The sequence below is a fragment of the Lutra lutra genome, chromosome 4, assembly GCF_902655055.1.
Source record: "Lutra lutra chromosome 4, mLutLut1.2, whole genome shotgun sequence".
NCBI classification, from domain to species: domain Eukaryota; kingdom Metazoa; phylum Chordata; class Mammalia; order Carnivora; family Mustelidae; genus Lutra; species Lutra lutra.
This window is the reverse complement of record NC_062281.1, coordinates 67,063,197-67,078,783: the sequence shown is the minus strand read 5'-3', so window position 1 is coordinate 67,078,783 and position 15,587 is coordinate 67,063,197. Positions and strand designations below refer to the sequence as shown.

General features: G+C 38.5%; 1 protein-coding gene across 1 annotated transcript in view; it reads right to left on the bottom strand.

Moving 5' to 3' along the window:
• Positions 1 to 2,374: 2,374 nt before the first annotated feature.
• CPA6 (carboxypeptidase A6) overlaps positions 2,375 to 15,587 on the bottom strand; it is a 370,507-nt gene continuing 357,294 nt past the window's right edge. The window contains exons 10-11 of the mRNA XM_047727215.1: positions 14,955 to 15,039; positions 2,375 to 2,865 (exon numbers count right to left, since the gene is read on the bottom strand). Coding sequence (XP_047583171.1) covers positions 2,678 to 2,865; positions 14,955 to 15,039 — 273 coding nt within the window. The 3' untranslated portion in view covers positions 2,375 to 2,677. The remainder of the gene's footprint in view (positions 2,866 to 14,954; positions 15,040 to 15,587) is intronic.

Sequence of the window (15,587 nt, the reverse complement as noted above, 5' to 3'; positions counted from 1 at the left end):
GAAGTTAAAATTCCCAGATGTACTACTTCTTAGCAGGCTTAAGAGCCTCAAATCTGCCCAAGGTCCCTTCCTACAAATATGTAATTGAAACTACAAGATAAAAAGATATATTAGATTTGTAAAGAATAGAAAAAATTAGTATTTCCTGATTACTACACTTGAGGCTCTCAGCTAAGCATTCCACATATAATCTCATTTAATATTTCTTTTAAATTTAATTTTTTAACTGAAAGGTACATTTTATAAACATCAAAAAGACTTGGTGGTAAATAGTTGGGAGTGCACTTTAAAAAACACTTTCTTTAAAAGGAATACACTTTGTGTGATGTTTTCATAATTAAAAAAAGCAAAACCAGTCAAATAATATGACAAGGCTTATATTAAAAACAGCAGTCCTCAGCCCCACCCTTCCTTACTCCCAATTCCCTTTCCTTAGTCCAGTAATTCTTAATCTTCTAAATTATTTCTTCTTGAATTCACTTTCTTATGTCTAAATAACATGCATATCCTGATATTACTTGATTTCTTTTCTTTCAGGTTTAGATGTTTATTGACTTCTGCTATGGCAGATGAAGATTTAGCTCTGCTATACCTCTTCTCTCACATACATTACTTCTTCTTCCCCTTCAAATACTTTTTTATCATAGTTTTTGGTTAAATAAATATTTAGGGCTAATATTATTTTAACTATATAAATATTGTTTATAGCTAAGTCATAGAGTATACCATGATTATATTTCTTCTCTTCTATAGCTCAGTGTTTTCACCAAAGTTAACAACTGCATTTTGTTGTTGCTTGCTTGGTTTCTGTGCTTTTATTATATATTTTATATACCAGATTTTCTGATATAAGTAAAAATTGCCTCTGAACATATGTTCTGTTTTGTGTTTATCTTGGAGAACTTCATCTGAGTCTTCAGCTCTCCTTTATTCTATTCCAAGTTGGTGGTTCTCTAAGCCTGGTAGATAGCTGGTACTTGGACTTTTCCCTTCACCATTATCTTGAGATTTTTTCCCCATCCCTATCTCCTATGTGGGAATTCCTATTTTCTGAGATCCTACATATTTTTCTTAATTTACTCCCTCAATTTGGTACAGCATATCCTTCAGGAAGTTCCTGAGAAAGGTTAATAATTTAGGAGCTCAATTTTATGAAAATGTTTGTATTCTACCCTCACATTTCATTGATCATTTTCCTGGGTGAAGATTTTTAGGATAGAATTTCCCCTGAAAACTCTGAAGGCATTTCTCCATTGTCTTCACGCTTCACTAGTGCTGTTGAGAAGTTTCATGTTACTCTAGTCCTCATTCCTTCATGATTATTTTTTTCTTCCCCCTTCTGGAAGTTTTCAGGCTCATCTTTTCATCCTGGTGTTCATGATGTGTCTTGGTCAGATAAATCCTCCAAGGGGATTTGCATTTCCTTCTACCAAATACTTGAGGGGTATAATCAGTCTGGGATTTGTCTGGATTAAATTCTTGGCTAGATGTTTATCATACCATTTATACAGTCTGAATTTGGGCCACAAATCAGAGAGAGATGACTTGTGATTCAGCTGCAGTGTCTCCCCTCTCTACTCTTGCCAAAACTGAAATTGTCAATTTTCCATTGAATACAGTTTGGAGGTTTATTTGTAATTTACCCTTGCCCTGAGGGTACAGGCCTTGGGAATCCTAGAATTCTCGTGGGAGGAGAATCTGCTAATAGACTTTCCACCCTGGAAGAGCCTTGGGTTCTGTTCTCTGCTCCCATTCTCCAATATGCTGTGAAAATCAAAGTCTGCATCCACTTGGCTTAACAAATGCTCTCAGGATAACAGTGCATGATTTAGCTCTCCAGGTTCCTGCCTTGCTTGAGGTTTTCCTACTTTTTTTGTTTGATGTTTTAAAGATGATTAAAAAAATTACATTTTGTCCAGAAGTTGTAGTTATTTCCAACAGTCCAGATACCTATCTTGTCATATTTCTGGAAATGGAAACCTGTATCACTTTTCTAAGTCTCAGTTTCCTCATCTGAAAAAATGAGATTAATAGGAGTATCTACCTCATAGTATTTGAGCAATACATGAGATTATTAGTGGAAAGCTCTTAACGCTATGTCTGGGACCTCAATTAATGTTTACTTCTGTTTTTGTAACTGGTATTCTCAGAGTCTAAACATGAATGCTCTATCTTGGTATATTTTTATAGGTATATGATGCACTAATGCCAGGTTATGAAGATGTGAAGAATCTAAGGTCTTGATAAGTTGTGTATTTATTAAGAAATATAGTTGTCTCTGTTTCAAAAGTTTCCACCACAAATGAAAATAAAGTGATTGAACATTAGTAGCCTAAATCTTAATTGAGAAAAGGAGATTTATTGCAGTGAAATCCTTAATTTGTACATTTCTTGAGACAATAGAGCTTGAAAATATCCCCTCTTCCCCTTCCTCAAATATGACTCAAAATGATATAAAACGGAGGATTTCTCTTACAGCAAACTAGGCTATGCTCAGATTCTTTTAACCAATTTTGTATTGCCATAGAAACTTGAATTGCATAAAGTACGTCCTTTTAAAGTCCACAGATATGTTCTTTCTAAGAAGTTGCCCTTCTTTTTAAAAACAATTTCCCCCCATTGACAAGTAGCTCTTGCAGAGAACCAGCCGTCTGGTGGTTGACCTGACCTTTGGATCTCAGGGACATTTCTTTAGGAGGTGCATTGTGATATTCTTCACAGCCAGCATGGTCTCTGTACAGGTTGGTTTGATGAGCACCTCTGGAAGTAAAAATCCAAAATGTCCAGTGTCACGAAGTTCAAAAGCAAATGTGTAGGGTATTCCGTTTTTGTAGGCCCAATCCATTGAGCTACCAGAGCTCACATCTAAAAGTTAAAAAAAAAAAAAAGAACCTCGCTGAAAAGTCTGCATAATTTTCAAAGTTCATCTGTAGTACTTGCTTACTAGGCGATCTGAAATCCTTCTAATTAAACACTGTCTCAACAAGAATGGTTTCATAGTAGTTCCTTGGTGTTAGGCTCATGGAACTTAAGAATCCGACCTGCCACCATCTTGGAGGATATAGTCTAGGTAGTAATGCTTTTCCAGTGTGATGACCTCAAAATTTCTCAGCCTCAATTCCAGTAACATTTATCTCCACCCTCACTTCAGTCACCCATAACCAACCTAATCCCCAGCCCAGTTTCTCTGTTTTCACTCTTTGAGAGGGAGCTGGAGAAAGTCTTTGCTGTAAAATCACACTGGTCACTGATGTCCTCTGTTCTCAATGCTGCTCCAGTCTCCTTTTTCTAGAACTTCACTTACCAAACATTTCTCAGGCTCTTGTAGGCCTGTTCCTCACTGAACAATATTCCCCATGCCCATAAAAGGTAATCATCCCACGTCCTCCTCTACGGACATCACAGCCCTCCAGCTGCCCTCCTCCTAGCTCAGAGGTGGAGCCCTGCATGGTTTTTTGTTTGTTTGTTTGTTTCTTTAAGGGTCGTCTTTTGATTCCATTCATCATTGTCTTCCTTGGTAGTCAGAGGGTTCCTTCTCTGGAACCCTTTCATTAATTAAACTACCTTCTCTTGTATCTGCAATGACCAAAATATTCAAGCACTAATTTCATATGGCACTTCCTTCTCATGCTATATGCCATCCTTTTTTTTTCTTTGTCCTTTGCTTTAGAACATAAAGAGAATCCATACATGTTGCCTCTATATCCTCAACCACTTTCTGTCTGGTTCTTGCCTCTGCCTGTTTACGAAAACTTTGTTCTTGCAGGTCACTAGTGACAGCAGGCCTAATCTCCTTTCTTGCTTTGCTTTCCCCCCGCCACAGACCCCACTTTCAACCTCTCAACAACCTTTCATGTAGCTGGTAATTCATTGGCAATTCTCTCTTTCTGGCTCCTGTGACCTCACATGCTCCAGCTTTTCAGCACAGGTTGAAAGTACAGGCACTAGAGGCAGACGAAGGGTTTGGGCTGTATCAGATCCCACCACCTATTGTGACTTGTCTGAGCCTCAATCTTCCCTTTAGAAAAAGGGATGGTAATACCTACTGCAGAGTGTCATTGTGGAAATTAAACAAAATAATGTGCTAGGATACATAAGCCCTTATTATTTTGGATCTTTACGCCCCAAAGTGCCTTGTATATAGTTTTTAGCATAACAGGCTCTTAATAATTATAAATAAAACTTTTATGGAAGAATCTTTATAGGGACAACTGGGGGCTCAGTTGGTTAAGCATCTGCCTTCGGCTCAGGGTCCTGGGATCGAGTCCCATGTCAGCTCCCTGCTAAGCAGGGAGTCTGCTTATCCCTCTCCCTCTGTGCTCTCTCTCTCTCTCTCTCTCTCTCTTACTCTTGCTCAAGTAAATAAAGATAATCTTTAAAAAAAATTTAAAAAGAAGAATCTTTACAAACTTTTTTCTTGAAATTAATATGATCCAGACTGACCTAACTCTGTTATTATTAAAAAATTTTCAGAGTATGTTCATCTGCTCGAATAATATCCTTTTTATCCTATTTTTGCCAGGACAAGTTAGAGATAAATTATGTTAAGATGACAATTAAAACACTCTGCTGTTTCTCAGTCTCCCTTTGGTTTGGTTAAGGACAGAAGGTAGGCTGTGGCTTCATTGTTCCTCTGGGTTAGAGTACACTGGAATTGCAAATAGTAGTCATAGAAGCCAGAGTCAGTGTGTGCCAATAGTTACATCATCGTGATGTGACAGACTCATTTCTATGGTAACAGGTTGTTCTTGGTAAATATAATACTATGACTGTGGCTTGATATCAAGCTGAAAAGGTAAACTGTAAGATTGTTTAAAAATTAATGTTTAAACCTAATATATATTATATTGGTAATAATTAAGAATATGATTTTAGGAAATACTATATTTCTTTTTTTCAGGATGACACTACTGAAAAACTTTTTTTTTTAAAGATTTTATTTATTTATTTGACACAGAGAGAGATATTACAAGTAGGCAGAGAGAGAGGGGGAAGCAGGCTCCCTGCTGAGCAGAGAGCCCGATGTGGGGCTTGATCCCAGGACCCTAGGTGCCCCTGAAAAACTTCTTTTTTTTAAAGTATGGTTTTGTTTTTTTAAAGATTTTATTTATTTATTTGACACAGAGAGAGAGAGAGAGGGAGCACAAATGGGGTAGGGGCAGAGGGAGAAGGAGAGGGAGAAGGAGTCTTCCTCTGAATAGGGAGCCTGACGTGGGGCTTGATCCCAGGACTCTGGGGTTGTGACCTGAGCTGAAGTCAGACACTTAACTGATTGAGCCACCCAGGTGCCCCCGAAAAACAGTTCTAAAAAGGTCAGCATGAGACCAATGATCATAGACTTTGAAAATAATTCTGATACTTAAAACATTCATTATTAGGATATACTTATTTGATAAGCAATGTTAATCGGCAAACCAAACTTTTCTGTGAAGGCTGAAGAAAACGAGTGGTTAAGAATATAATAATTGGTAGGTTAAAGAAATCAAGGAGAAATTTGGTACTTGACTGAAAGCAAAATTAGATGTCAGTAACTATACATATACATACAACCTATGTGTATGCATACATAGACATTCAGATATATATGATTTCTTGCTAGATTTTCCAACTCATATAGTTGAAAAATTTTAGAGTTTGAGAGGCCATGAGAGATGACATAGTCCAATTCCTCACTTAACAGTTGTGGAAACCGAAGCTCAGGATTAATATCCTGGCCAGGATTATATCCTGATTAGTGCCAAAATCAGGGCGAGAATCCCCGTCTTCTGGTCTTTTGTTCAAGTTCTTTCCATATACCCAGTTGCTCTTTATTTCAATAAAATATTAGCAAATTACATTCAGCAGTACATGAAGGGAATTATTCAGCATGATCCAGTGGGATTTATTCCTGGGCTGCAGGGGTGGTTCAATACTTGCAAGTCAATCAACATGATACACCATATTAATAAAAAAAAGGATAAGAACTGTATGATCCTGTCAATAGATGCTGGAAAAGCATTTGACAAAATACAGCATCCTTTCCTGGATCCTTATTGGAAGGCTTAGCCTCAGCAATGAGACAACAAAAAGAAATAAAAGACATCCAAATTGACAAGGAAGAAGTAAAAATTTACTCTATGCAGACAACATGATACTCTATGTAGAAAACCCTAAAGACTCCACCGAAAATTGCTAGAATTCATACAAGAATTCAGCAAAGTCACAGTATGTAAAATCAATGTGCAGAAATCTGTGGCATTTCTATATATCAATAACAAAGCAGCAGAAAAAGAAATCAAGAAATTGATCTCATTTGCAACCGCACCAAAACCAGTAAGATATCTAACAATAAGTACAGAAGTAAAAGGTGTGTACTCTGAAAACTATAGAACACTTATGAAAGCAATTAAAGAGGACACAAAAAAGGAAAAACATTTTCCATGCTATTGGACTGGAAGAACAAACATTGTCAAAATATCTATACTATTCAAAGCAATCTACAGATTTAATGCAATCCCTATCAAAATATCACCAGCACTTTCACAGAGCTAGAATGAACCATCTTCAAATTTATATGGAACCGGAGGGAGGAGTCAAGATGGCGGAGAAGTAGCAGGCTGAGACTACTTCAGGTAGCGGGAGATCAGCTAGATAGCTTATCTAAAGATTGCAAACACCTACAAATCCAACGGGAGATCGAAGAGAAGAAGAACAGCAATTCTAGAAACGGAAACTCAACCACTTTCTGAAAGGTAGGACTGGCGGAAAGTGAATCCAAAGCAACGGGAAGACAGACCGTGGGGGGAGGGGCCGGCTCCCGGAAAGCAGCAGAGCAATGGAGCACAAAATCAGGACTTTTAAAAGTCTGTTCCGCTGAGGGACATCGCTCCAGAGGCTTAACCAGGGTGAAGCCTACACAGGGTCAGCGTGGCCTCAGATCCCATAGGGTCGCAGAAGGATCGGGGGTGTCTGAGTGTCGCAGAGCTTACAGGTATTAGAACAGGGAAGCCGGCTACAGAGACTGAGCCGAGGAGTGAGCACTAAGCTCGGGGTTACCTTGAACCGGTTGCAGGCTCGGTCAGCTCAGAGTGTGGCCGGAGGCAGGTAACGGGAGTAATTGGGCGCTGTTCTCTGAGGGTTCACTGAGGAGTGGGGCCCCGGGCTCTCGGCTCCTTCGAGCCAGAGACTGGGAGGCCGCCATGTTCATTCCTGCCCTCCGGAACTCTACAGAAAGCGCTCAGGGAACAAAAGCTCCCAAAAGCAAACCCGAGAGGATTACTCAGCCCGGCCCCTGGTAAGGGCGGTGCAACTCCTCCTGGGGCAAAGACACTTTAGAATCACTACAACAGGCCCCTCCCCCAGAAGATCAACAAGAAATCCAGCCAGGACCAAGTTCACCTACCAAGGAGTGCAGGTTCAATACCAAGGAGAGCAGCAGAATTCCAGAGGAGGAGAAAGCAAAGCATGGAACTCACGGCTTTCTCCCCATGGTTCTTTAGCCTTGCAGTTAATTTAATTTTTTTTCTTTTTCATTTTTTTTCTTTTTCTGCTAATTCATTTTTAACATTTACCCTTTTCTTTTTTAACGTTTTTTAACTAGTTTATCTAATATATATATATATATTTTTTCTTTTTTATATTTTTGCTTTATTAGTTTTCTTCTTTTGTTTCATTTTTTTTTCTTTCTGAACCTCTTTTTATCCCCTTTCTCCCCCTTCACGATTTGGGATATCTTCTGATTTGGTTAAAACATATTTCCCTGGGGTTGTTGCCACCCTTTTAGTATTTTACTTGCTCCTTCATATACTCTTATCTGGACAAAATGACAAGGCAGAAAAATTCACCACAAAAAAAAAAAAAAAAGAGCAAGAGGCAGTACCAAAGGCTAGGGACCTAATCAATACAGACATTGGTAATATGTCAGATCTAGAGTTCAGAATGACGATTCTCAAGGTTCTAGCTGGGCTCGAAAAAGGCATGGAAGATATTAGAGAAACCCTCTTGGGAGATATAAAAGCCCTTTCTGACGAAAAAAAAGAACTAAAATCTAACCAAGTTGAAATAAAAAAAGCTATTAATGAGGTGCAATCAAAAATGGAGGCTCTCACTGCTAGGATAAATGAGGCAGAAGAAAGAATTAGCGATATAGAAGACCAAATGACAGAGAATAAAGAAGCTGAGCAAAAGAGGGACAAACAGCTACTGGACCACGAGGGGAGAATTGGAGAGATAAGTGACACCATAAGACGAAACAACATTAGAATAATTGGGATTCCAGAAGAAGAAGAAAGAGAGAGGGGAGCAGAAGGTATATTGGAGAGAATTATTGGAGAGAATTTCCCAAATATGGCAAAGGGAACAAGCATCAAAATCCAGGAGGTGCAGAGAACCCCCCTCTAAATCAATGAGAATAGGTCCACACCCCATCACCTAATAGTAAAATTTACAAGTCTTAGTGACAGAGAAAATCCTGAAAGCAGCCCAGGAAAAGAAGTCTGTAACATACAATGGTAAAAATATTAGATTGGCAGCAGACATATCCAGAGACCTGGCAGGCCAGAAAGAGCTGGCATGATATATTCAGAGCAGTGAACGAGAAAAACATGCAGCCAAGAATACTATATCCAGCTAGGCTATCATTGAAAACAGAAGGAGAGATTAAAAGCTTCCAGGACAAACAAAAACTGAAAGAATTTGCAAACACTAAACCAGCTCTACAGGAAATATTGAAAGGGGTCCTCTAAGCAAAGAGAGGCCCAAAAAGTAGTAGATCAGAAAGGAACAGAAACAATATACAATAACAGTCACCTTACAGGCAATACAATGGCACTAAATTCATATCTCTCAATAGTTACCCTGAATGTTAATGGGCTAAATGCCCCAATCAAAAGACACGGTATCAGAATGGATAAAAAAACAAAGCCCATCAATATGTTGCCTACAAGAAACTCATTTTAAGCCCGAAGACACCGCCAGATTTAAAGTGAGGGGGTGGAAAACAATTTACCATGGTAATGGACATCAGAAGAAAGCAGGAGTGGTAATTCTTGTATCAGATCAATTAGATTTTAAGCCAAAGACTATAATAAGAGATGAGGAAGGACACTATATCATAGTCAAAGGGTCTGTCCAGCAAGAAGATCTAACAATTTTAAATATCTATGCCCCTAACGGGGGAGCAGCCAACTATATAAACCAATTAATAACAAAATCAAAGAAACACATCAACAACAATACAGTAATAGTAGGGGACTTTAACACTCCCCTCACTGAAATGGACAGATCATCCAAGCAAAAGATCAACAAGGAAATCAAGGCCTCAAATGATACACTGGACCAGATGGACATCACAGATATATTCAGAACATTTCATCCCAAAGCAACAGAATACACATTCTTCTCTAGTGCACATGGAACATTCTCCAGAATAGATCACATCCTCGGTCCTAAATCAGGTCTCAACCGGTATCAAAAGATTGGGATCATTCCCTGCATATTTTCAGACCACAATGCTCTGAAGCTAGAACTCAATCACAGGAGGAAATTTGGAAAGAACCCAAATACATGGAGACTAAACAGCATCCTTCTAAAGAATGAATGGGTCAACCAAGAAATTAAAGAAGAATTGAAAAAAATCATGGAAACAAATGATAATGAAAACACAACGGGTCAAAATCTGTGGGACAAAGCAAGGGCAGTACTGAGAGGAAAATATATAGCAGTACAAGCCTTTCTCAAGAAACAAGAAAGGTCTCCGGTACACAACCTAACCCTACACCTAAAGGAGCTGGAGAAAGAACAAGAAAGAAACCCTAAACCCAGCAGGAAAAGAGAAATCATAAAGATCAGAGCAGAAATGAATGAAATAGAAACCAAAAAAACAAAAGAACAAATCAACGAAACTAGGAGCTGGTTCTTTGAAAGAATTAATAAGATCGATAAAACCCTGGCCAGACTTATCAAAAAGAAAAGAGAAAGGACCCAAATAAATAAAATCATGAATGAAAGAGGAGACATCACAACGAACACCAAAGAAATACAGACGATTATAAGAACATACTATGAGCAACTCTACGCCAACAAATTTGACAATCTGGAAGAAATGGATGCATTCCTAGAGACATATAAACTACCACAACTGATCCAGGAAGAAATAGAAAGCTTCAACAGACCCATAACCAGTAAGGAGATTGAAACAGTCATCAAAAACCTCCAAACAAACAAAAGCCCAGGGCCAGATGGCTTCCCGGGGGAATTCTACCAAACATTTAAAGAAGAACTAATTCCTATTCTCCTGAAACTGTTCCAAAAAATAGAAATGGAAGGAAAACTTCCAAACTGATTTTATGAGGCCAGCATCACCTTGATCCCAAAACCAGACAAGGATCCCATCAAAAAGAGAACTACAGACCAATATCCTTGATGAACACAGATGCGAAAATTCTCACCAAAATACTAGCCAATAGGATTCAACAGTACATTAAAAGGATTATTCACCACGACCAAGTGGGATTTATTCCAGGGCTGCAAGGTTGGTTCAACATCCGCAAATCAATCAATGTGATACAACACGTTAATAAAAGAAAGAACAAGAACCATATGATACTCTCCATAGATGCTGAGAAAGCATTTGACAAAGTACAGCATCCCTTCCTGATCAAAACTCTTCAACGTGTAGGGATAGAGGGCACATACTTCAGTATTATCACAGCCATCTATGAAAAACCCACCGCTAATATCATTCTCAATGGAGAAAAACTGAAAGCTTTTCCACTAAGGTCAGGAACACGGCAGGGATGTCCATTATCACCACTGCTATTCAACATAGTACTAGAAGTCCTAGCCTCAGCAATCAGACAGCAAAAGGAAATTAAAGGCATCCGAATCGGCAAAGAAGAAGTCAAACTATCACTCTTTGCAGATGATATGATACTGTATGTGGAAAACCCAAAAGACTCCACTCCAAAACTGCTAGAACTTGTACAGGAATTCAGTAAAGCGTCAGGATATAAAATCAATGCACAGAAATCAGTTGCATTTCTCTACACCAACAACAAGACAGAAGAAAGAGAAATTAAGGAGTCCATCCCTTTTACAATTGCACCCAAAACTATAAGATACCTAGGTATAAACCTAACCAAAGAGACTAAGAATCTATACAAAGAAAACTATAAAGTACTCAAGAAAGAAATTGAGGAAGACACAAAGAAATGGAAAAATGTCCCATGCTCCTGGATTGGAAGAATAAATATTGTGAAAATGTCTATGCTACCTAAAGCAATCTACACATTTAATGCAATTCCTATCAAAGTACCATCCATTTTTTTCAAAGAAATGGAACAAATAATCCTAAAATTTATTTGGAACCAGAAATGACCTCAAATAGCCAAAGCAATATTGAAAAAGAAAGCCAAAGTTTGTGGCATCACAATCCCGGTCTTCAAGCTCTATTAAAAAGCTGTCATCATCAAGACAGCATTGTACTGGCACAAAAACAGACACATAGGTCAATGGAACAGAATAGAGAGCCCAGAAATAGACCCTCAACTCTATGGTCAACTAATCTTTGACAAAGCAGTTAAGAATGTCCAATGGACAAAAGACAGCCTCTTCAATAAGTGGTGTTGGGACAATTGGACAGCCACATGCAGAAAAATGAAATTGGATCATTTCCTTACACCACACACGAAAATTGACTCAAAATGGATGAAGGACCTCAATGTGAGAAAGGAATCCACCAAAATCCTTGAGGAGAACACAGGCAGCAACCTCTTCGACCTCAGCCGCAGCAACATCTTCCTAGGAACATCGCCAAAGGCAAGGGAAGCAAGGGCAAAAATGAACTATTGGGATTTCATCAAGATCAAAAGCTTTTGCACAGCAAGGAAACAGTTAACAAAACCAAAAGACAACTGACAGAATGGGAGAAGATATTTGCAAATGACATATCAGATAAAGGGCTAGTGTCCAAAATCTATAAGGAACTTAGCAAACTCAACACCCAAAGAACAAATAATCCAATCAAGAAATGGGCAGAGGACATGAATAGACATTTCTGGAAAGAAGACATCCAGATGGCCAACAGACACATGAAAAAATGCTCCATATCACTCAGCATCAGCGAAATACAAATCAAAACCACAATGACATACCACCTCACACCAGTCAGAATGGCTAAAATGAACAAGTCAGGAAATGACATGCTGGCGAGGATGCAGAGAAAGGGGAACCCTCCTACACTGTTGGTGGGAATGCAAGCTGGTGCAACCACTCTGGAAAACAGCATGGAGGTTCCTCAAAATGTTGAAAATAGAACTACCCTATGACCCAGCAATTGCACTGCTGGGTATTTACCCTAAAGATACAAACGTAGTGATCCGAAGGGGCACGTGCACCCGAATGTTTATAGCAGCCATGTCTACAATAGCCAAACTATGGAAAGAACCTAGATGTCCATCAACAGACGAATGGATAAAGAAGATGTGGTATATATACACAATGGAATACTATGCAGCCATCAAAAGAAATGAAATCTTGCCATTTGCAACGATGTGGATGGAACTAGAGGGTATCATGCTTAGCGAAATAAGTCAATCGGAGAAAGACAATTATCATATGATCTCCCTGATATGAGGGAGAGGAGATGCAACATGGGGGGTTAAGGAGTTAGGAGAAGAGTAAATGAAACAAGATGGGATTGGGAGGGAGACAAACCATAAGTGACTCTTAATCTCACAAAACAAACTGATGGTTAATGGGGGCAGGGGGGGGTTGGGAGGGGGGGTGGGGTTATGGACATTGGGGTTGTGTGTGTGCTATGGTGAGTGCTGTGAAATGTGTAAACCTGGCGATTCACAGACCTGTACCCCTGGGGATAAAAATATATGTTTATAAAAAATAAAATAAAATTTATAAAAAAAAATCTAAAGAAAAAAAAATTTACATGGAACCACATAAGACCCCAAATAGCCAAAGTAATTCTGAAAAAGAAAAACAAAACTGGAGGCGTTACAATTCTAGATTTTGAGCTATGTAACAAAGCTGTAGTCATCAAGACCGCATGGTACTATAACAAATGCAGACACATAGATCAGTGGAATAGAATATAGAACCTAGAAATGGACCCACAACTATATGGTCAACTAATCTTTGGATTTTTTGCAGGAAAGAACGTCCAATGGAAATAAATAGTCTCTTCACAAATGGTGTTGGGAAAACCACACAGCAGCATGCAGAACAATGAAACTGGATCACTTTCTTACACCACACACAAAAACAAATTAAAAATGGATGAAAGACTTAAATGTGAGACCAGAAACCAACAACATCCTAGAAGAGAACATAGACAGAAACTTCTTTGACCTCAGCTTTAACAATTTTCTTACTCTTCATGTCACCACAGGCGAGGAAAACAAAAGCAAAAATGAACTATTGGGACTTCATCAAGATAAGAATTTTCTGCACAGTGAAGTACACAGTTAACAAAACTAAAAGTCAGCTTACAGAATGGGAGAATATATTTGCAAATTACCTATCTGATGAAGGGTTAGTATCCAAAACCTATAAAGAACTTACCAACTTAACACCCAAAAAACAAATAACCTGGTTAAGAAATGGGCAGAAGATATGAATAGACATTTTTCCAAAGAAGACATCCAGATAGGTTACAGACACATGAAAAGATGCTCACCATCACTCATCGTCAGAGAAATACAAATCAGAGCCATGATAAGATACCACTTCACACCTGCTAGAATGGCTAAAATTAACAACACAGGAAACAATACGTGTTGGCGAGGATGCAGAGAAAGGGGAGCCCTCTTGCACTGTTGGTGGGAATGCACACTGGTGCAGCAACTCTGGAGAACAGTATGGAGGTTCCTCAAAAAGTTAAAAATAGAAGTGTCCCATGAGCCTGCAGTTATACAACCAAGTATTTACCAAAAAGATACAAAAATACAGACTTGAAGGAATACATGCTCCCCGATGTTTATAGCAGCATTATCAACAATAGCCAAACTATGGAGAGAACTCAACTGTCCATCAACTGGTAAATGGATAAAGAAGTGGTACACACACACAAATGGAATATTAGCCATCAAAAAAATGAAATCTTGACATTTGCAATGTTGTGGATGGAGCTAGAGTGTATTATGCTAAGTGAAATAAGTCAGTAAAAGACAAATACCACATGATCTCACTCATATGTGGAATTTAAGAAAGAAAACAGATGTATATATGGGACAGGAGAAAAAGAAAAAAGGTGAGAGGGAAAGAAGCCATAAGAGGCTTTTAACAGTAGAGAACAAACAGAGATAATGGAGGGAGGTGGGTGGCAGATGGGCTAGATGGGTGATGGATATTATTAAGGAGGGCCCTTGTTGTGTTGAGCACTGGGTGCTGTATATAGAATTCAATGAATCATTGAATTCTCCTCCAGAAACCAATATTGTACTGTATGTTAACTACCTAAAATTCAAATAATAAATTTATTTGAAAAAGAAAAAAAATTTTAAATCTCCTTTTAAGGGGAAATGCAGCTGAAGCCATTACATAAGAAATACAATTTCATAGCAAGAATGGTGGAGGAAAGGAATAAAAGGAAAGCTCTTTTAGGGCTGAGACATTGCTTCATTATATTCTCAAGGCCCATTTCCACCCCTACAGTAGTTACAATTGTTTAAGAAGCCCATTTGGGTACTTTCTACTGTCATAAGATTTCATTTCAACTTTGTAGTCATTACTACATGCTTAGAATAGTCTCTGCTTAGAATTTATTTCAATTGGTACAGTGATTTATGTCAAGCAGTGTAAAACTAATCAAATATAAACTCCCTCCATCTTCCTTGGCTAATTTGGTTGTCAAAAATTTCTCATTAAGGGGGAACACACTTCTGTTGTTTTTTTAAAGGAAGTCATTTTACAGGATCTTGGTTCAAGAGATGATTCTAACACAAAATACAGAGGAAACTTACACAACGTGCTGGAGGCAGGTCCATATCTATACTGTACCCCATATACTGACCGAAGTGCATTCACAGCTTTATAAGCTGCATATTCCTGTGAGGGAAAAGGGAGAGCTGATATCACTTTACGTCACTGCATTGAAACCCTAAGAAACACTGGCATGTTGTTTGAGCCTTATCAGTCTTCAATTTGGAGAGCAAGGTTGGGCACATTAGGTAATAGGTATATTTAATAATAATGGTAATAATATTCCTTGTCACATGCTGCAGTTTATATTTTAGAACACATTATGTCCTTTGATTGATCCTTACACCAAGTCAGTGATCAGTAATATTTCCATTTAACAGACAAGAAAGAAAAGGCTCAGCAAGGTTCAATGGGCAGGTTGGGGTTGCATGACAAGGAGTGGTCGAGGTAAGTGCCCATATCTTCTGATGCTGATTTAGTGTTCTGTCCTCTTCACTTTCATTCAGAGACACTTGTTTCTATGAACTACAAAATGCTTGACAGGGCAGAGCCCATGCCAGTCTTCTTCATAGCTACATATGCATTATTTAGCAATGTGCCTGTGTATAACAGAAGCTTAGTCGATATTTCTTGCATGAATGTTGAATAAGCATAGCTCTGCAAGGGTGTCAAGA